This window comes from Nycticebus coucang, chromosome 10 (genome assembly GCF_027406575.1).
Source record: "Nycticebus coucang isolate mNycCou1 chromosome 10, mNycCou1.pri, whole genome shotgun sequence".
Lineage (NCBI taxonomy): Eukaryota > Metazoa > Chordata > Mammalia > Primates > Lorisidae > Nycticebus > Nycticebus coucang.
In genome coordinates, this window is record NC_069789.1 from 65,509,111 (window position 1) to 65,532,786 (window position 23,676).

General features: G+C 34.1%; 1 protein-coding gene across 1 annotated transcript in view; it reads left to right on the top strand.

Moving 5' to 3' along the window:
* ASPM (assembly factor for spindle microtubules) overlaps nt 1–23,676 on the top strand; it is a 55,147-nt gene that overhangs the window by 16,127 nt on the left and 15,344 nt on the right. The window contains exons 9-18 of the mRNA XM_053607321.1: nt 244–374; nt 819–994; nt 4,250–4,395; nt 4,488–4,573; nt 5,085–5,306; nt 7,206–7,413; nt 7,509–7,651; nt 7,772–7,900; nt 12,202–12,396; nt 18,878–23,647. Coding sequence (XP_053463296.1) covers nt 244–374; nt 819–994; nt 4,250–4,395; nt 4,488–4,573; nt 5,085–5,306; nt 7,206–7,413; nt 7,509–7,651; nt 7,772–7,900; nt 12,202–12,396; nt 18,878–23,647 — 6,206 coding nt within the window. The remainder of the gene's footprint in view (nt 1–243; nt 375–818; nt 995–4,249; nt 4,396–4,487; nt 4,574–5,084; nt 5,307–7,205; nt 7,414–7,508; nt 7,652–7,771; nt 7,901–12,201; nt 12,397–18,877; nt 23,648–23,676) is intronic.

Sequence of the window (23,676 nt, forward strand, 5' to 3'; positions counted from 1 at the left end):
AAATCTCTTGAGGCTTCAGTGCCTGATTCCTCATCTATGAATTGAAAATGATAAATGGTACCTGTTCCACAGAGTTATGGTGAAGATTTACATGGATTCACATGTGTAAAGCACTAAGAAAAAAAAGCACATAATTTGTTTATGCTTGCTACATTTCATTAACTAGCACATTATTATTGTCATATTTTAAGGTGAAATCTGCCTTTCATAGATGAACTTGCTAAACTTTGTACTTTATTTAAGGTCATGAAGAAGCTTTGTCCAAGTTTACATTGAAAAAATTATTGCTGTTGGTCTGTTTCCTTGATTATGCTAAAATTTCCAGACTTATTGATCATGATCCTTGCCTCTTCTGTAAAGATGCTGAATTCAAGGTATACGTTTTTTATGCTTTATATTTTATATTTCCCGTACAAGAATTTTGCTTGCTTTTATAGTATATTTTCCAAAAAAATAATACTATGGAATAGAATAGATATGCCTTTCTTGTGAGTCCCATCAATAATTTCTGTGGGTTTGTCTTTCACCAGTACATCATTCTTACTCTTAATTTTAAGTTGAGAGTAAACTAAACTATCCTTCTAAGGAATTAGTTTTGGGGGAAATTTCTTTCCTAATTCTGATATAATATTATGAGCAATTTATAACAAGGTTTTAAAATGAAAATGTATGAAATTTGCATTATTATTGTATGGTGCGAAACTGATAATTTTTTATACTACATTTAACTTTATATATACAAAGTAATTTGAAGGATTGTTATTATGTGTATATCCAAAGTTAGTATATATTAATACCTCCAACTTGTTTCTTTATAGGCTAGTAAAGAAATTCTTCTGGCGTTTTCACGAGATTTCTTAAGTGGTGAAGGTGACCTTTCCCGTCACCTTAGCTTACTGGGATTACCTGTTAGCCATGTTCAGACACCATTTGATGAATTTGATTTTGCTGTTACAAATCTTGCTATAGATTTACAGTGTGGAGTGCGTCTTGTGTAAGTATAACAAATAGCATTATTTTGCTTAATAGAATGGACTAAAATTTTCTAGAAAACACAGTTTTTTGTACTTATACAATCTTTCTTGTTTCACGTAATAGAATAAATATAGGGTTAAAGAAATGGGATTTCTTTTTCAGAAAAGTGATATGTCAGTTTTAAGCCTAGAAACCTTTTCTTCTAAACATATTTTTTTTCTATTGACATGTGACTACCGTTTTGATAGGAACTACTGATGTCTCAGAATAGAATGCAATAAAAGCTAGAAACTAATTAAAATTATCAAATATTTATAATAAAACTTTATATTATGGTTGGTTTCATGAGTTCCATATCATTTGAGATAATTTTTAATAGTATTGATCTTGTTTTACATATGAAGAAAATAAGATGAAGTGGTAGAATGGATTGCTGAAGTTTTATACATTGGAACTGAAACATAAACTCTTCAAGTCTGACTCCAAATTATGTAATATTTCCTCATTAACATATTGGGGTGCCCAAAATTGGCTTTTTTGCTATGAGTAATGGGGTATCAATTTTTGCTTTGAAAGAAAGTCTTCAGCGTGTTGCTTTGGTTGACCTCTTTAGGATATGTGGATAGGAGATGCTCATTTTGTTGCTAGGGAACCCTACAATATATATGTTATAGACTTATCAAAGAAACACTTTTTAGGGGTCAAAGAATGAGATTTCTTTAAAGCAAAGATAAGGTTTTCCTCTGTGTGTTTAAGAAGTTATTAAACTTCAAAACAGCCAGTTAAACTGAAATACAGGAAGCACAGGATTAGTGGCCCTTATAAAATATCTCCACTATAGTATGCCTACTGAACTTTTTACCTGCCTAGGTACATTCTTATCAGATTTTAAATTGTTTGTGTTATACTGTAGGGAATTTTCATGTAAAATTCATGCTAAAACTGATCTGAACAAGAAGGAAGGAATTTCCGTGTACTTATTAATTCCTTTGTTTTGATAAGCAGTATCTTTAGAATATAAAATAAAAACCTTATACATGGGTCACTACAAAAGTTTTTGAAACTGCCTTACGGTCCATTATTTCACTTCCCAAGAAACACAGTCATGAGTGTCCTTTCTGATACATCCGTGCAAGTTTCAACTTGCTTGGCTTATTGGCGTTGCTGGGAAGGTTTCATTTGTTTTTGTCCATGCAGGTTTTATATTTCTTGATTTTTGCGTATCTCAAAATTTTAGTAGTGACCCATCTATCCATGTGTCATGGAGACCAGCTGAAGGAACTATGAATATTTAAAGAAATACAACACAGGTAGAAGAGAAAACTCTGGGACTTAGATGTCTTCAGATATTTACAAGGCTAACTTATGTTAAAAGGTGATTAAATTTTATTTGTTACCAAGCAAAAGAGCTGTGTGTGAGCAATGAATGTTTCAAAAAGATGAGTATTGGCTCAGCGCCCGTACCATAGTGCTGAGCCACATGCTCCAGCCACATGCACCAGGGCTGACAGGTTCGATCCTGGCCTGGGCCAGCTAAACAACAATGACAACTGCAACAAAAAAAAAATAGCCAGATTTGTGGCGGGAGCCTGTAGTCCCAGCTACTTGGGAGGCTGAGGCAAGAAAATCGTTTAAGCCCAAGAGTTGGAAGTTGCTGTGAGCTGTGATGTCACAGCATTCTACCGAGTGCGACATAGTGAGACTCTGTCCCCCCCCCAAAAAAAAAAAAAAAAGATGAGTATTGTTTTGAGATAAAAAAAAGTGGCAGTATTCTATTGGTAATGTCTTTAGGAAGAAACCTGTTCACAGTGTTAGAAGTTTTAAGCAGAAGTCTGAGGACCTCTTGGCCAGAGTGGAGGAATTCTTTAACATTTAAGAGGACATGATCCCTAGAGTTTTTTCCAAAACAACATAAATTTCACTTACTTCCTTCTAAATTAAATTCTGTGAATGTCTTTTTTTTTCTTGATCACTACATACACAAGTCAACTATCTTTGAACTTTACTACAGCTTTCTCTCACTTGAGCAGTTTCCATATAGACTAAGATCATTTGCTGAAAATATTTTACATACTATCTTTATATTTGATTAATTTGTTCATTTCATAAATTCCAGCCACCACATCTATTTTCAGGCCAATAGGAATTTATCTTTTGAGACTTTTTCCTCTTTAATTCAGAAGAGATTAGTTTTATGGTTAGTTTCATTCTTCCACAAAGAAAGACATTTCTTAAGCTTTTACAAGATTTAATGAGGACTTAGCAATGTTGGATATTGTTGTTATGAAGTTGGTTAGGAACTTTTAGTAGTTAAAAGATTGATCTTGCATACCAAATTTCTTTTTTTGTTCAGCATCAGCAAAATGACTTTCTTATAGATCTTTGAGGTCACTTTGGAATACTTAAGAATAGTTACTATACTGACACTTTGGTTGATGGGTTGGTCTACTGTTAGAGAAATGTTTCCTTCATCGTTTGGGTGGTTAGCCTAGAATGATCTTAAGTCTGTCTCTAAACTTTAGAAAATATGGTTCCATAAATATTTCTGCCAGCTTTTGATTATTAACATATAAATCACTTATGATTTGCTTTTTCTGGGGAAAAGAAATATCAGCTATTGTCTAATGGATAACACTAGTGACCGACATGATATTAGGGTATTCTAATTCTGGTATACATATCTTTTTTTAGGTAAGCACTCAATTTTTTTCTTTGGTAAGTAGGCTGTTATATGTAAGAGAATGCCTGTGGAAACTGGTAGACTGAATTTTAATACCCTTCTTAATTATGTCATTAGTAGCTGTATGAGTATAGGCAATTTAATCAACTTCTTAAGGACTTAGAGTCTTCTTTTGTGAAAAATGGATTAATAATACCTGATAGTAGGATATACCATGATGACTTAAGAAAAGAAAGCACAGTTTGATGTGTAGCATTTAGTACATATCAATAAATGTTTCTCCTCTCTGCTCCTCATGCTAGTCCTTTCTTTCCTTTATTTTCCTTTTTTTCATTACAGAATACTATTATTTTGTATGTATTTGTGTATATGTCTCACTTTTTCTTTCTTTTTATAATAGACTTCAATCCCCAGACTTAAAATGAGAAATAACTCCACTTGCTGACTCTGGAGCAACAGAGTTTTGAGATAGTCTTCCTGTCCCTAAAGCCCTTAAACTCTTGGGATTTATGTGGGTAATAAATATGTTTAAATGAAGGTTATTTTTCACATATTTTTATGTAGCAGTTTTATCTGAAAATTCTTTACTGCTAGGCGAACTATGGAGCTTCTCACACAAAACTGGACTCTGTCAAAGAAACTCAGGATTCCTGCAATAAGTCGTCTTCAAAAGATGCACAATGTTGACATTGTTCTTCAGATTCTTAAATCACGCGGAATTCAATTAAGTGATGAGCATGGTAAAAAACTGAATAAAGGTTAAAATTTATTCTTCTCACTAAATATTGGTATGTGCACCTATTATGCTAATGGACTACCTTTTTATTTATAGGAAATACAATTCTATCTAAGGATATCGTGGATAGGCACAGAGAAAAAACCCTTGCATTGCTTTGGAAAATAGCATTTGCTTTTCAGGTATTATATATTTGGTGTATTTTTCACTTTTTATCAATTATGAATATTGATTATCATAAAAGCAATTTGAATCAAGTAAAGATTAACAATATTACTATAATTTACTAGGATTTATTCTATCCCAGGGACTGTGATAATTGCTTTATACATATTTCAATTTAATTGTCATCACACATTTGTAAAGTAGGTGTTAAGTCTACTTCACAGATGAGGAAACTGAGACTACTGTTCACATCATTGGTAACAATGGAGCTGAGATAGAACCCATGCTTGCGTGGCCCCCAAACCTATGTTCTTAACCTCTAACATTTTATCACTTCTATGTAGTTTGTGTTCACCTTTTAGAAAAAAATGTGTTTTCTGGGCTAAAATATCCATTTTGGGCATTTTATTTTCTCAGAATTTTGAAATCTCTGATTAGGTTATTTAATCTACAGTTTCTCTGAATAGAAGATACTTTCATTTCTATGAGTTAAAAATAAATATATAATCTTTTTTGTGTGTGTTTCAGGTGGATATTTCCCTTAATTTAGATCAATTAAAGGAAGAAATTGACTTTCTAAAACAGACACATAGTATAAAGAAATCAATGTCTGCACTATCATGCCATTCTGATAATATTATTAATAAGAAAAAAGACAAAAGGAATAGTGGTTCCTTTGAACAATATAGTGAAAACATAAAGTTATTGATGGATTGGGTAAATGCTGTGTGTGCCTTCTATAATAAAAAGGTAAGTTTCTTCATGTTTGTTTTAACCCAGTATCTTTAAATAAATTTTAGCGAAAGTCAATTAAACTTAAAGTATGAAATATTTTCTTGCATTTTTAAAATATAATTTGTTTGTATGTGTGTGCTTACTTTACCTCAAAGGAGTAACTGTATTATCATATACTGTATTTAATCTAATCTGTTGCCCATTATATAATGCATGATAATTTCATCACTAAGAAAGAAAAAAATTCCCTAGATAGAAGCCTTAATAGAAGATGCTTGCATAGGACTGAGACATGAATGGATCGTATCCTTATTATAAATATCAATACAAATAAACTCAACGTGCAAAAAGGAACAACTGAGAAATTACCACTAGGTAGAAGTAAGAAGAAAGAATCTAAGTTGTGTATTTCTGTATGAGATATACTTCTAAGTATGAATACATGAAAAAATATTGCCCTAAACACATAGATAAACTATCTGGTAACAAGTATAAAACAGAACAATTATAGAGAGTTCATGTAGCTAAATATGGTAAACTGTTATACTTGAAGTTGTAGAAAAAATTTTAATACATGAATAATTTTCTACGTTTTAAATAAGTACTAGAGAGCAAAAGTTGATCATCTTTATTCATGAATTCTACATTTGGCCTTCAAATGCTCATTAAAATTTATTTCTAATAATAAATTCCAAAATTAATACTTGCAGCATTTGTGGTCGTTGTTGACAGGTACAAATGCCTAGGTGCTGATTCCCAGCTGAACTCACTCAAGGTGACACTCTGACCTTCTTGTTTCAACTCTAACATAAACAGTGGTTTTTTTTCATGATCTATTTAATGCTGTGAGTTTGGGTTGGTTCTATTTTTTGCATTTTTGTGCTTTTTGTTGGTGATTTCTCTATTTAAAATGGCTCTCATATGTATTACTAAAGCATATGTATTACCTTCCTAAGAGGTAACTGTGATGTGCCATATGCAGAAAATATGATAGACATTAAATAAGCTTCATCCATGCATGAATTATGGTGCTTTTGGCCATGGATTTAATGTTACTGAATCAGAAACAAATGTAAAACAAAGTTATGTATGGATTGGCTCACCAGACCCTAACCCTCTTTATTTCCCCATGAATAATAGTTCAATATTCACAAATTTACTGTTTACAAATAACAAGAATCCACTGTAATTGGTGTAGTTTTTTAATAATATCAGCAAATTACTACAAACTAGGTGGCTTAAAATAGAAATTTATTTCCTCACAGATCTATAGGCTAGAAGCCTGAAATGTTGTCTGGGCCATTTAAGGTTAAATCTAGAGCAACAGTTCTCATCTTGTGGGTCGTGACCCCTTTTAACAATGAAAATACACTGTGGCATTAGGAAGGTTGAGAACCACTGTTCTAGAGGATACAGTATTCCATTCCTTTCTCTTAAGTTCTGGTGTTTGCCCAGCCAACCTTGACGGTACTTGGCTTATAAATGTATTATCCCAGTCTTTGCCTTTGTCATCACATGCTGTTTTGCCTGTCTGTCTGTCTCTGTGTCTCTCTTCTCATCTCATAAGGACACCGTTTTTATTGCATTAAGAACTCACTCTATTCCAGTGTGACCTTATCTTAATTCTTTAAATCTGTAATGACCCTATTTCCCAATAAGGTCACCATTCTGATTTTAAGGGAAGGACATGAAGTTTTGAGGGACATTATCTAACCCAGAACAATAATATAACCAGATCCTACTTTTAGAATGGTTAATTAATATTTTATAATTGAGAATCTGTGGCTATGTATATGTACAGTTAGTAACTAATGTGATATTCTTAGCTATTAAGAGAAATTTACAGGCCACAAAACCCTTATGTCAATTTGCTATCTAAATACAGCTAATTGTTTTTCTGGTATTTCCAATCAGGTGGAGAATTTTACAGTGTCTTTCTCAGATGGCCGTGTGTTATGTTACCTGATCCACCACTATCATCCATGCTATGTGCCTTTTAATGCTATATGTCAGCGGACTACTCAAACCGTGGAATGCACACAGACTGGTTCGGTGGTATTAAATTCATCATCAGAATCTGATGATAGTTCTCTGGATATGTCCCTTAAAGCACTTGATCACGGTTAGCCCTTTTTGTTAATTAACTTTTCTGATTCATTGCTATGTCAGATTTTTGGCTAAATGCAGTCTAATTTCTCTTTTCCACTTACATAATAGAAAATACTTCAGAACTATACAAAGAGCTCCTAGAAAATGAAAAGAAAAATTTTCATTTGGTTAGGTCTGCAGTTAGAGATCTTGGTGGAATACCTGCTATGATTAATCATTCAGATATGTCAAATACAATTCCAGATGAAAAGGTAAGTAAAAATAGAGTTTTTAAATTTAATGACTCAGTAATAAGAATTCAGAAGATGATAGTAAGTTATACTATGTACATTCTCTGTTAATCTGTTCTCATGTTTTGTGTTTTCTTTTAGGTGGTTATTACCTATTTGTCATTCCTTTGTGCAAGGCTTTTCGATCTTCGTAAAGAAATAAGAGCTGCTCGACTTATACAGACAAAATGGAGAAAATATAAATTACAAAGAGATCTCAAGCGCCATCAGGTACTCCTCGAAAATGAACACTCTTGATCAAGCTTCTGGTCAACAACCTTTTACTTAATCTGTTCAGGAGAAGAGGAATAACTTCTTTGCTTTGTAAATTTCTGAAGAATACTTTAGGCATGCTTAAGTCAGCTTTTCTCTACTTCTAGTAGAACCTAACCTCCTTCCAGAAAGCAGGAGTTTTCTGTCAGTTTTTTCATGCTGTGCTGTCTTCAGCTTGACCTCATCTAGTCCCACTTGGATCTGGGCATCAAGTACCTGATTTTACTGTTTAATTAGCACTTTTTTTTTTGTTACGACACTAACTTCCAGTTTATCCTTTTTGAGTTTTAAAAGTGGTATTTTTGATTTCCAATATTTTATCTTTTAGAATTCTTACGTTCTCAGAAATTATCATTTTTTAATAGTTTAAGACATAATCTCTTTGATCAAGTTTGAACAAACTAATCTTTTCATCTCTCTTGCCCCCTCTACTAATTACATTTCATTTATTTATGTGAAAAAAATAAAACAAGTGGCTACCTCTAATAAAATATATCGTAGATATTTTTTAGAAGTTACTTCTACTTGATATTGTTTTTCAGTTTTGAAATATAATGCATTCTGATAATGTTCATGGTACCTGTCGAAACAGCTAAATTTTGGCAATTCTGAAAGATAAACATATGTTTTCTTTACCATGTCAGACTTAGAAATAACAGTAATTAAAATAATTTGCTCTTGCCTCACTCCAACTCTTTATAGTAACTTTTAGGAAACTGCCAGGTTCTTACACTCACAAATGGTCATTTCTGCTACTTTATATGTTCTGTTCCCTGTATTATCCCTTCTCAGGATTTGCCTCTTTGCCCACAGGTCTTTTGGGGGGATAATTGCACTGTTGAAAGCTTCTAGGAGAATTGTTTTAGGAAAGTTTTCAGGGAAGACTCTCTCCTGGCCACTCCTCAAGTTATTTGGTTCATTCTTTTCATATTACATCAAATGAGAGTTTTAGAATTACAAGAAACAGGTATCAATCAGAATACACACACACAGTCTGACAATTTCATGAACTTGCCCCTGTGTGCTTACATTGGCAGCAATATACAAGCAACTTGGTAAGGTTTTATAACCTAGGTATATCAGTGTCTCACTGTTGTGTTTGTGTCGATACACGGCAGTATCTTGTGAATGGTGTTCGTTATTGTGTGTTTTCGTGTGCCATCATGAGAATGTTAAAGCTTGAATTGGAGCAACAAACAGACTTGTAAATTTCTTATTAAAGTTGACAAGAGTGAAAGTGAAACCAAGGATACATTGGTCCAAGTTTATGGGAATAACACCATGAAGAAAACGATAGTATACAAATGGATTAACATTTTTCTGAAGGAAGAGAAAGTGTCACTAATGAAGAGAGGTCAGGGTGGCCAGTAAAAAGCAGAACTGATGAAAACATTGCAAAAATTCATTGAACTGAGCATCAGAATCATCAGCTGACTATGAGCAGACTAAGTAAACATCAATAGAAAAACAGGAAAATCTTAAGTGAAAATCTTTGCTAACAATTCATGGCTCTTGTATTATGACGATGCACCACCTCACGTGGCACTGTGTGTGAGGGAGTTTTTAGCCAGTAAATAAATACTGTATTGGAACACTCTTCCTAAGCTTCTGATTTGGCCCCTAGTGAGTTTTTTCTTTATCCAAAGATAAGGAAATAGTGAAAGGATATTTTTGATGACATTCAAGACATCAAGGGTAATACGACAACAGCTTTGATGGCCATTGCAGAAAGAGTTCCAGAATTGCTTTGAAGAGTGAACTAGGTGATGGTGTCAGTGCACAGTTTCCCAAGGGGAGTACTTTGAAGGTGACTGTATGTGGCAGTTTTTCTAGGATGAGTTGGCAAACTTAATCGTCAGACCTTGTGTGCTTCATTTTTCGTTCTAGATAGCCCTGTATTAATTAGATACTAGAATTTTCTTAGGTTTTTTGCTGGTGAGATCCCTTTTCTTGATTTACTTCCTTAGTGCAAATAGAAATTTTCCTGCTTATTGAAGGTCTAAATTGAAAGAAATTTCTATGCCTAAGGTTAAACTTCATCCCCTTAATCGTACCATTGTTTCTCTCCTTTCTCCTGGTGACCATACTTCTTTTCTTATACAATTACACTAACACCCAATTACATTTTTTTCATTTTATTTGGAACATTAAACAGCAGGCTTCCTATATATCAGTGACGACCCACAGATTGAGATAGAAATTCTACAAGTTAGTAAGCATATAAACATTACCGTGAGGTACTGATTTTTGAAGTTTCTGTTTTGCTTTTACATCATAGTTATAATTCATATATATATCCAAAAGAACAGAATGGCTGAAGCTTTTGTAGTGACAAAAGAAACATTGGCAAGTAGCCAGTTACCTAGTGAATTATCTAAGGGTCCCTTAATGTGTTCCATTTTTCAGTTCTTGTCAACAAATAGGTATAAACTAAAGCCAAGTAAATTTTAGTATGTGGCCCCTATATGAAGCAAAGTAAAAGAAATTTGCTGGTAACAAGATGGCTCAACATCAATATTAGGTTAAACATGACATGCACTTAACCTTGAGAAGGGTCAGTGACTACAGGGATGCTTTTACCATTAGCTTATGTAAGTTCTCAAATAGCTACTAACTTTTAAAAATATATTTGCCTGAATGTGTAGACTTTTCATCTGTAGCTTTTCTGTCATATAAAGTTGTTTTATTATTTTAGTGTGCTTGTAATTGAGGTGATGTAAAAACTGAGGTAAGTTTCAATTAGCCTAGTTATTTATTTATTCATTTTTTTAGCTAATACAGATATTTTTTTAACAGCCCTAGGTCTTTTTAACAAACCTAGGCCATAGGTTTCACAGGGACATTGACAATGATGTTAGATGGCTTAACACATTACATATATATATAACTCTCCTAGCCCATTTTACAATTGTCTATTTTTTCTCCTAAGGAGAATGATCTACTACACAGTCCTCATGTTTCTTAATATTCGTTTTACTCTATTGGGTAGCTTTTTATATGTAAGAATACTAGTTTGATCCCTTTTATATTTGTGTTCCCATATTGTGCAGCCTCCATGTGCAGATACCATCCATTAATTGTTATTAATTGCTCAGAATCTATGTGTAGGCTATCTGTGTATAGCCTAACCTCACATGTTATGGACTACCTCATAGAGCAGCATAAAAGGTTGTCAGACACTTTATAAGTTGCTGTTACTGTCCACCGGAGAAACTGCTATACTAGTTTCCAATTCAGGTGAAGTGAAGTGATAAACCTAGTCTTGGACAGTATAGCAAAGTGATTAAGGGCATGGGCTCTGAAGCCAGACTATCTGTTCAAATATTGACTTGGTTGCCAGAAGACTGATGAGCTGCCAAATGGAGCTCTCTGCCTCCATTTCCTCATGATCACAAGAGTAGTATCTGCCCATTTGTTATTATGGTTCTTGTGAGGTTTAGATGTATCATTCATGAAGTGTTTAGAATGGTGCTGAATGTATAATATGTTCTTATTCATAGGACTTCTTTATGAGAAGTAACAGAAATAGAGATACAGGCCCCTGAGGTTCCTAGGGCAGCTGCCTTGCGTGCGACCACTGATCATCCAAAAGCGACATCTCATGTACCCCTTCTAACAACATAAACCATACTCTTGAGCTTCTATGGCTTAAGGCCACAATGTACTCTATGCTGAAAGCAGAAGTATTTTTCTTTTCTCCTCTTTTGTGTAGCTTTGTTCAAATTATAACAAAGCAATGCTGCTTTTTTTTTGCATATAATCCACTCCTTTCCTAGAAGTCAAGTATTCGTTCACTGGACCCAAATCTAAGAAACATACCACATTATATTTCAGATTGCCCGTTACTTGATTACTGGGGATCATTGATACCCTGTTTCTCCGAAAATAAGATTATTTTAAGGTGTGCTCCCAAAGATGCTCTAGGTCTTATTTTCAGGGGATGTCTTATCTTTCCTGTAAGTAGGTCTTATTTTCGGAGGATGTCTTATTTTTGAGGAAACTGGGTAGATGAGATATGTCTGCAGTCTTTCTCTTAGACTACTTTTAGGAATCTTTGTTTCATCATGAAATATATCTCCAGCCATTTCTACATACCCAATGGTGATGTATTAGTATTCTAAAGGTGAGCATAAGGAGTCTGGTTTGAGAGGAGGGATTCTTTCAGTATCAATTTGATTAATGTTTCATGGGTGATTATCTTAGAAAGGATAGTTTAAGTTATTGGTTAATTCACATTTGCTAATCTTTTTTTCTTTAAGGAGAGAGACAAAGCTGCAAGAATTATTCAATCAGTTATAATCAATTTTATAACTAGACAACGTTTGAAGAAAGAGGCCTATGCAGCCCTGGTCATTCAGAAATATTGGCGAAGAGTCTTAGCACAGAGAAGATTATCACTGTTAAAAAGGGAAAAACTGGAAGAAATTCAGAATAAATCAGCATCAATTATTCAGGTATAGTATTTAGAACTAATTTTTTAATTTAAGGAATTTGAATGATTTTTTTCAAGGAAGATGGTAATATATGATAAAATTTTCAATGATTTTAGGATTCTTTACAATTTAATTTAACACCCTTTATCTGTAAAACTCTTTGCTGTGTTTAGCCAGGCTGAAATATAGTTGAAATGTCTTCATTTCACTTTGAAGGAACAATATTTTAATTCTGTACCCTTTGCTGTCTTGTTTGTTTTACGTTAGAAGTTTGCAATCTGTGAGACTCATTGGCATACCAAACCATTCTGCTTTGTATATCCATATAACTAACCCAGTTCTCTTTTATATCTTTACTATGAGTCCTGGAAACTTCTCTTTTGAGACAAATGTACACATTTTTCTCTTTACCCCACTTAATTGGCATGTAATGGAAATAGTGCTTATGATTAGTCTGTAGAATGCCTATGCTATTTTTCTTTTTAGTAAATAGTATGTAGCACGTCTATTTATATAATAGATACATTCTTTACATGTATACACATCAGAGTTTGATATTAAATTATATTTTAATAACACTAGAGAGGTACAACTTAAAAGTGAAGCATCACACGTAGAAAATTGCACAGAACAAAAAAATGTAGAGCCTAATGACTTTTCACAAAGTGAAATCCTGTTTAACCACATAGGCCAAGAAAGAGAATATTGCTAACCTCTAAGAATCCATTTTTCAGCTAAGTTTGCCCCCCCATTTTATTTACACTAATCATGTCTTTCTCCTATGTGTCATCTTTACACACCATAATTAGTTTTTGCCTATTTTTGAATTTTATATAGATAAGATCAAACCATATAAATTACTTCAGTTGACATTACACTTCTGAAAGTTACCAGTGTTGTTGAGTGTAGCTGTGTTTTAATTTTCATTGTTTAGTATTCTGCAATTTAGTTCTATTATTGATGTACAATTGGCTTTTGAGTTTTGACCTGTCATGATTAAAGGTCCTCTGAACATGTCTTTTGATGTGAAATGCTACTCAGGATATACCTAGGAGTATAGGGTTAGGATATACAAGTATACCTTGTTTTATTGCCCTTTGCTTTATTGGCCTTTTCAGATACTGATTTTTTTTGACAAATTAAAGGACTGTAACAGGCCTCATCAAGCAAGTCTATCAACACTATTTTTCCAACAGCCTGTGCTCACTTTGGTCACGTCTCTGTCATGCTTTGATAATGCTGGTTCACAGTTCTTTTCTTTTAGCACCTAAAAATTGTTCTGTTGATTTTATCTGGCCTCTATGGCTTCTGATGAAACTATATCGTTTGAATCATTTCTTTGTAGAGAATGTGTCTTTTCTGTCTGACTTTTCTGTCTGACTACTTTTCCTTATTGTTGGTTTTCACTGGCTTGATTATATTATGTCATGGATTTTCTTGGCTCGCTTCATGTTCATTCATTTTTCTGGATATGCAATTTTATATCACAACATTTAGGAAGATTTGAAGCATTATTTCCTCAAAAATATTTTTGCATTGTATTCTTTGTCCTTTCTCTCTAAGATTTTGATGACAGAATTGTTAGAGCATTTAAGTTTGGCCCCCAAGTCTCTGGGGCTCTGTCTCTTTTTTTTATCCTCTCTCCCTTTCAATTTTAATGATACTTTCTATTGAACAAATTATGAATCAATATTAACACATTATTATAAACTAATAGTTAACAGTAGGGCTTACTCTTCATGTTGTATAGTTCTGTGAGTTTGACAAAACCTGATGTTATGTAGCCAGCATTATATTATCATACAGAATAGTTTTACTGCCCTAAAAATCCTCTCTGCTTCATCTGTTTAATTCTCTTCCTTCCCCATCCCTGCAACCCCTGGTAACCACAGATCGTTTTACTTTCTCAATAGTTTCGCCTTTTCTAAAATGTCTTATAGTTGAGTCATACAGCATGTAGCCTTTTCAATTCAGTATAGCAACATACATTTGGAGTTGCTTCATGTTTTTTCCTTGGTAATATGGTTCTTTTTTATTAGAGACTAATACTCTATATAATGGAGTATTATACGTTTACCTATTCAGGGATATTTCAATTTCTTCTGATTCTTGGCAATTATGAATAAAGCTACTATAAACATTTGCATTCAAGTATAGATACAACCATAGATAAAAGTTTTCAGTTTTCTTGGGCCAGTACCTGGGAGTGTGATTGTTGGATTGTATGAAAAGATTGTGTTTAGGTTTCTAAGAAACAGCTAAACTATCTTCCAAAATGACTGTAGCATTTTGTCTGTTGCTTCAGTCCTTACCGGAATTTGGTGGTGCTAGTGCTTTGGATTTTAACCATTCCTATGAATAAGTTAGTAATAGTATTACAATTATTATTTCAATTTGCAATTCCCCAATGGCATATGATTGTGAGCATCTTTTCATATGCTTATTATGTACTTAATTGTATATCTTCTTGATAGGGTATCTTTTCAGATCTTTTGACCATTTTTAAAGTTGCTTGAATTCTTATTGTTGAATTTCAAGAGTTCTTTGTATATTTGTATGCAAATCCTTTATCAGATAATGTATTTTGTAAATATTTTCTTCTAGACTGTGACTTATCTTTTCACTCTTTCAACAAAATTTTTTGTAGAGCCAAATTTTTTAAATTTAATACAATCTAGCTGATTAATTTTTCTTTCACAAATATAACACTTTTGGTGTTGTATTTAGAAAGTCATTTGCAAAGCCAAAGACACTTAGATTTTGTACTGTTATCTTTTAGAAATTTTATGGTTGAGCATTTTGCATTGAGATCTATGATCCAATTTAGTTAATTGTTGCAAAAGATAAAGAACCAGTCTTAAGATTCATTATTTAATATGCTAATGATATGCTTGTTTTAGCACCACTTGTTAAAAAGAACTATTCTTTGTCAATTCAACTGACTTTGTTTCATTGTCAAAGATCAGCTGACTTTGTTATATGGGTCTCTTGCTTGGTTCTCTCTCCTTTTTTACTTATTTGTTTATTCTTTTGCCAATACCACATTGTCTTATTACAGTAATTTTATAGTATAGTCTTGAAGTTGAGTAATGTTAGTCCTCTAATTTTGCTTTTCTTCAACATTGTGTTGGCTATTCTGGGTTATCTGCCTCTGTGTATAATGTTAGAATCAGTTTGCTGATATCCAGAGTGAGTAGGTGGGGAATTGATTGGGATTGCATTGACTCTGTAGATCAAATGGTAAAGAACTGACCTCTGAACATTATTATGTGTTCTCATCCATTAACATGGCTTATCTAAGACTCTGTTTCTTTCATCACAGTACTGAATTTTTTTTCTTTTAGAGATGTTACATGTATTTTGTTAACCATGTACCTGAGTATTTCATCTTTTTGCTGCTAATAAATGGCATTGTAGCCTACAAATTTGCTATATTTGCTTATTAGTTCCAGGATTATTTTTCTTTTTTGTTGATTTTTTGGGGGAATGTTCTAGAAAGATAGTCATGTTACCTCTGAACAAAAGTAGTTTTATTTTTTTTCCTTCTCAATCTGCATGCCTTTTATTTTCTCTTCGTTTATTGCTTTACTGGCACTTGCAGTATGATGTTGACTAGAAGTAGTGAGAGGGCACAGCTTTGCTTTGTTCTAGATCTTAGGGGGAAATCTTCTAGTTTCTCACCAATAAATTTGGAGTTAGCTGTAGATTTGTATAGATGTTCTTTATCAAATTGATGAAGTTTCCCCACTATTTCCAGTATGTCAAGACATTTTTCCCCAACATTTTTTTTTAGCATGAATAATTTGTATTGATCTTCAAGTTAAATTGTTGTCTTCATTCTGCTATTGTGCCATTCCTATAAATTTTTACTTTAGTTATTGTGTTTTTCAGTTCTACTATTCTCATTTGCTGCTTATTTATCTTTTATGTCTTTATGGAAATTGAGACTTTCTATTTTTCCATTAGCTAAACTCATTGGGGCATGTTTACTTTAGTTGCTTGAAAGTCTATGTCAGGTAACTTCAATCAATGTCCATGTCACCTCACCATTGATATCTGTTGATTTTTTTCTGTGTGAGTTGAAACGTTCCTGTTATTTTTTATGTCAAACTATTTTTAATTGCATTCTGGATATTTTACATGGTAAGAGCCTCGTTTTTATTTAAATCCTATAGAGAATGTCTACATTTTAGTTTTAGCAGGTAATCCACCTACTTAGTTTCAGGACACAAGTTCTTATCAGCCTTCCGTAGGTATAGCTTCAATGTCAGCTCCTTTTTCAAAGCCCTTACAGTGATACTTGTATCAGTCTCATTATGTAACACTCAGTGACCAGTCAGTCTATCATCTAGGTTGTAATCTTTGTCTTATTTCAGTTTTTAATATCTATGGTTTGCTGTAGTCTATATCCACATTGTACACAGCTTGGTGGTGAACCTAGAAATTTATAAATGGCATTATCAGGTAGCTCTCCTGAGCTCCCCATCTCTTCAATCTCCCCAGAACTGTCTGGTGCCTCAGGGGTGCTTTGTTTGATCTTCTGGCCAGATAACTGAAACTTCAGTCATGCTGCCCTATTATGTTCTTTCCATTATTGTTCCCATATCCGGGGCCTGGCAGAGACTTCGTATCTTTTGCAAGAGCGAAAAAAAAAATATGGCAAATATTGTGGATACTGGGAAAGATGAAGACTTGGGCTGTTCATGAAGTAAATCAACCATAAATATCTATAGTAGAGTAGAAAGAACACTTTACTGTGGTGTTAAAATTTAGGTCCTAAATCAACTCATTTTACTTGTGTGACTTTGGACAAAGTTTCATGAAATAAGCATCCCTTTCTTTATGTGAAGAAAGAATGCCAACTTGTATTTTTGTTAGAAATAAACAAGAAAATTATATGTAATATATTCTTCAGTAATAGCTATTTATTTTTAAGACATATATGGCAGCGATAATAAAATTGCTGTTCTAATAAACAGAATTTTCAGGAGAAGATATAAACTTATTTTCCATGTTTATGAGAAAACTCATGAATTCATGCCAAAAAAGTGCCATCTACCTTATTGCTGAATATCATCACTACTATCACCAGATGGCCCAGGCGAATACTTCGAAGGTGACCATGTATCACTTTCATATATCAAAATTGATTAAGATTTCAGTAACACACTGGTAATAGTAACCTAGAAGAAATGATTATTGAAGTATAAAATAAGCCATCTACAATGATTACTTAATTTCTTAGTTTGAGGGTTTTACAAACAAATATATGGGGGGAGAGAAACAGTGCTGCAATTCTGAGCACTGTTTCTGCTTTACTTTGCCTTATTTCTTTTAAAGCAGTTCAATAATACCTTATATGTATTTATATAGAGTTTATACTTTTTCAAAGTCATGTTTCATAAATGAGCTTGGCTTTAGCTGGAAAAATGTTTTCATTGCTTGTGCATCTCATCATAGTAAGAGAAATAATGTGGTGTATACATCATTTCTTCTCTGGCTGACCCTTAATAGAGAAAGAAAGCAATGGAATTTATGGGAAAGTGTCAAGAAAAGGGATGCAGCTGCTCTCCCTAACTCTCCACAGCCGTGAATAGGCCAATGATAGCTGCAAGCATGATGGACAGTACGTTAGGAGGATGAGCCCTCAGCCCTATACTACTCTTCTTAATGTTAGAAAAATCAGGTGTAACAGGAAACAAGCCCTCCCCCCAGTTCCCACTTCCAATCTTGGCAATATCTGGAGTGTTTTGGACAAAGGAGTGGTCTTATTGGTAGAAGGACATCCAAAGCTTGATGAATAGTAGCCTGGTTTCATTCTGATACTAGCAACTAGGATTAGCTTGAGACTTTGCAGCCCTTTTTGTTGAGTCAGCATGTTGTTAGGTTAACTAAGGGGTTTTTATTATCACGGCTTTTCAAGAGACAAAGGTTTATCATATCTCAGGTCTTGCCAGAATTCTGCTTTTTAACCATGTTTCTACTATTTGTAAGTTTGGGAAAAGGAAGTAATTTTATTCTTAATGAGAATAACAATTGTGAAAGTTTTCTGGTACATTTATTTCTCAAATTCCTGTATTTATATTATCAGATCTATAATGTGATCATAGAGGATCCTTCATATAAATAGTTTCCAATCATTATAAGATAGCTTTGCAACCTTAAAGTAAGCAGAACATATAAGATTCAGAAATAAAGTCATAAATTATTATAGTTTTTTTTACTCTTTTGCTTCTAATATAATATAAAATTCCTTTTGTTTCTTATGACTCTAGCATACAAATGCAGTATATAACTATACTTAGGATTCAGATGGATTTCTGAATTAGTTGTAGTTGTTTAAAATGTAAAAACTAAACTACAATAAGCATCTAGCAAAAATGGATTGGTTTTCTAATTTAATATGTTTATTTTTAAACAGATTATTAGAAGAATTAGTATTTTCAAGTGTTAAGTATAGAAAGCTAAGTCTATTTTGCTTTATGTCCCTTACCTTTTTCAGGGGTTTTGGAGAAGATATTCCAGTAGAAAAAGATTTCTGAAATTGAAATATTACTCAGTCATCCTGCAATCTAGGATAAGAATGATAATTGCTGTTACATCTTATAAAAGATGTCTTCGGGCTATTGTTACCATTCAGAGGCATTGGCGTGCTTGTTTAAGAAGGAAACAAGATCAACAAAGATATGAAAAGCTAAAATCATCATCTCTTATAATCCAGTCTATGTTCAGAAGATGGAAGCGACGTAAAATACAATTACAAACAAAAGCTGTAATAGTATTGCAAAGAGCTTTCAGAGAATGGCATTTAAGGAGAAAAGCTAAAGAAGAAAAGGCTGCTATGGTCATACAATCATGGTATAGAAAGCACAAAGAATTAAGGAGATATATTTATATTAGATCTTGTGTTGTTATCATTCAGAGAAGATTTCGGTGCTTTCAAGCCCAAAAAACATATAAAAGAAAAAAAGAATCCATATTGACCATTCAGAGGTACTACAGAGCATATCTGAAAGGAAAGATTGAGCGCTCCAACTATTTGCAGAAACGAGCTGCAGCCATTCAAATACAAACTGCTTTTAGGAGCATGAAATCTCATAATTTACATAGACAGATTACAGCTGCTTGTGTTATTCAGTCGTACTGGAGAATGAGACAGGCAAAATTCCGATATTTAAACCTTCTGAAGATTATTGTTAAATTGCAAGCATACATAAGAAAACATCAACAATTACAGAAATTTAAGAAGATGAAGAATGCAGCCCTTATTATTCAAACTCACTTCCGAGCTTACATTTCAGGCAGAAAAGTTCTAGCATCTTTCCAGAAAACACGTTCTGCTGTCATTGTTCTACAGTCTGCATATAGAGGGATGCAAGCCAGGAGAATGTTCATTCACATTCTCACATCTATTATAAAGATTCAATCACATTATCGTGGTTATATTTACAAAAAGAAATTTCTGAGCCTAAAAATTTCTACAATAAAATTGCAGTCACTTGTCAAGATGAAACAGGCACGTAAACAGTATTTACATTTAAGAGCAGCCACACTGTTTATCCAGAAATGTTATCGTTCCAAAAAAATGGCTGCACAAAAAAGGAAAGAGTATATGCAGATGCGGGAGTCTTGTATCAAACTGCAAGCTCTTGTTAGAGGTCATCTGGTGAGAAAGCAGATAAGATTGAGGAGAAAAGCTGCTATTTCACTACAGTCCTTTTTCCGAATGAGAAAGGTGCAGCAGCATTACCTAAAAATTTATAAAGCAATCATTGCCATTCAGAATTACTATCGTGCATATAAAGCAAAAGTCAATCAGAGGAAGAACTTCTTACAAGTCAGAAGAGCAGCTACTCGCTTACAAGCAGCTTACAGAGGTTATAAAGTACGCCAACTAATCAAACAGCAATCAGTAGCTGCTCTTAAAATTCAAACTGCTTTTAGAGGCTATAGTCAAAGGATAAAGTATCAATCTGTGCTTCAGTCGATTATGAAGATTCAGAGGTGGTACAGGGCTTACAAAACTCTTTATAACACAAGAACACATTTTTTAAAGACAAGGGCTGCTGTGATTTCCCTCCAGTGTGCTTATCGTGGCTGGAAAGTTCGGAAGCAGATCAGAAGAGAACATCGAGCCGCAGTGAAGATTCAGTCTGCTTTTAGAATGGCCAAGGCCCAGAGACAGTTCAGACTGTTAAAATCAGCAGCAGTGGTCATCCAGCAACATCTGCGAGCCTGGACTGTGGGAAAGAAGCAACACACGGAGTATGTTGAATTGTGCCGTGCAGCACTGATTCTTCAGTCTACATGGAAGGGAAAAACAGTGAGGAGACAGATTCAAAGGCAACACAGGTGTGCTGTCATCATACAGGCATACTACAGAATGCACATGCAGCGAAAGAAGTGGAAAATTGTGAAAAGAGCTGCTCTTCTGATTCAAAAATGTTATAGGGCTTATTGTATGGGAAGGCAACAACATTGTTTATATTTGAAAACCAAAGCAGCAGTAGTGATTTTACAGTCAGCTTGCCGTGGAATGAAAGTGAGAAGAAGAGTAAAGGATTGCAACAAAGCAGCAGTCACTATTCAATCTTATTATAGAGCTTACAAAACCAAAATGAAATATGCAAACTATCGAGCTTCAGCTATTATGATTCAGAGATGGTATCGAGATATTAAAATTACAAACCATCAACATGAGGAATATCTTAATTTAAAGAAGGCAGCGATTAAAATCCAAGCTGTTTATAGAGGTACTAGAGTCAGAAGACATATTCACCACATGCACATGGCAGCCACTTCTATTCAAGCCATGTTTAAAATGCATCAGTCAAGAGTAAGATACCATGCAATGAGATCAGCAGCCATTGTAATTCAAGAAAGATATAGAGCATATCATCGAGGTAAAATTCAGCGTGAAAAGTTCCTGACAACTTTGAGAGCTATTAATATTCTTCAGGCAAGTTTTAGAGGGATAAATGTTAGACAGACTCTAAAAGAGATGCAGATTGCAGCAACACTCATCCAGTCATACTACAGAAGACACAGACAGCAAACCTATTTTAATAAGTTAAAGAAGGCAACAAAAACAGTACAGCAGAGGTATCGGGCAATGAAGGAAAGAAACATTCAATTTCAAAGGTACAACAAACTGAGGCATTCTGTAATATGCATACAAGCTGTTTTCAGGGGAATGAAAGCTAGAAGACACTTACAAGTTATGCATATAGCTGCAACCATAATTCAGAGAAGATTTAGAACTTTAATGATGAGAAGAAGATTCCTGTCTCTCAAGAAAATGGTTGTTTGGATTCAGAGAAAATATCGGGCACATCTTTACACAAAGCATCACTTACAGTTCCTTCAGTTACAAAAGGCAGTCATTAGAATCCAATCCTCATACAGAAGATGGGTGGTCAGGAAAAAGATACAAGAGATGCACAGAGCTGCTACTGTCATCCAGGCTACTTTCAGAATGCACTTAACACACTTGAGATACCAGGCTTTGAAGAAGGCCTCTGTTGTGATCCAACAGCAATACCAAGCAAACAGAGCTGCGAAGTGGCAGAGGCAGCACTATCTCAGGCAGAGATGTTCTGCCGTGATCCTTCAGGCTGCATTCAGGGGTATGAAAACCAGAAGATGTTTGAAAAGCTTGCATTCCTCTGCAACCCTTCTTCAGAGTAGGTATAGATCATTAGTGATGAGGAGAAGATTTATTTCCCTCAAAAAAGCCACTATTTTTGTTCAGAGGAAATATCGAGCCACCATTTGTGCCAAGCATACACTGTACCAATTCTTGCAGTTACGAAAGGCAGCTATTACAATACAGTCGTCTTACAGAAGACTGATGGTAAAGAAGAAGTTACAAGAAATGCACAAGGCTGCAGTTCTCATTCAGGCTACTTTCCGAATGCACAGAACATATATTACATTTCAGACTTGGAAACATGCTTCAATTTTAATTCAGCAACATTATCGGACGTACAGAACTGCAAAATTGGAAAGAGAAAATTATACGAGACAGTGGCATTCTGCTGTGGTCATTCAGGCCGTGTATAAAGGAATGAAAGCAAGACATCTTTTAAGGGAAAAGCACCAAGCTGCTGTCCTAATACAAAGCACATACAGAATGTACAGGCAGTATTCTTTCTACCAAAAGCTAAAGTGGGCTACAAAAGTAATTCAAGAAAAGTATAGAGCAAATAAAAAGAAACAGAAAGCTCTCAAACACAATGAGCTTAAGAAAGCAGAAACTTGTATTCAGACAAATTTTCAGGACATGAATGTAAGGAAACGAATTGAGAAACAGCATCAGGCTGCCATTATTGTTCAGAAGCATTTCAAAGCCTTTAAAATAAGGAAACATTATCTCCATTTTAAAGCAACAGTGGTTTCTGCCCAAAGAAGATACAGAGCACGAACTGCAATACGAACCCAAGCAGTTCCTTGTATACAGTCTTACAGAGGCTTTAAGGTACAGAGGGAGATCCCAGACATGCACCTGGCTGCCACACTAATTCAGTCATTCTACCGAATGCATAGGGCCAAGGTTGATTATCAAGCAAAAAAAACTGCAATTGTTGTTATACAAAATTATTATAGGTCTTATGTTAGAGTAAAAATGGAAAGAAAGGAATTTTTAGCGGTTCAGAAATCTGTACGAACTATTCAGGCTGCATTTAGAGGCATGAAAATTAGACAAAAATTGAAGAACATAACTGAGGAAAAGATGGCAGTCATTGTGAACCAATCTGCATTCTGCGGTTACAGAACTATAACTCCATATGAAGCTATTACAAGTAATGTTTCAAGTTACATTACAGTTCAAGAGTGGTATAAAGCCTCTCTACTTGCTTGTTTTCAGGAAGCAGAGTATCATTCTCAAAGTAGGGCTGCAGTGCCAATTCAAAAAAATTATTATAATATGGGCACAAGAAAATGGGAAACACAGCAATGCGAATTCGCTGCCCTGCAAATTCAGTCCTTCCTACAGATGGCTGTGTGTCGAAGAAGGTTTGCTCAGCAGAAAAGAGCTGCTATCACCTTACAGCATTATTTCAGGATGTGGCAAGCCAGAAAACAGTTTTTACTATACAAAAAAGCAGCAGTGGTTTTACAACATCACTACAGAGCCTTTTTGTCTGCAAAACATCGAAGACAAGATTATTTACAAATCAGGAGCAGTGTTATCATTATTCAAGCTAGAATGAAAGGATTAATACAGAAACGGAAGTTTCAGAAAATTAGAAATAGCACCATCAAAATTCAGGTATTTCTATATTTAATTATAAAACTTTC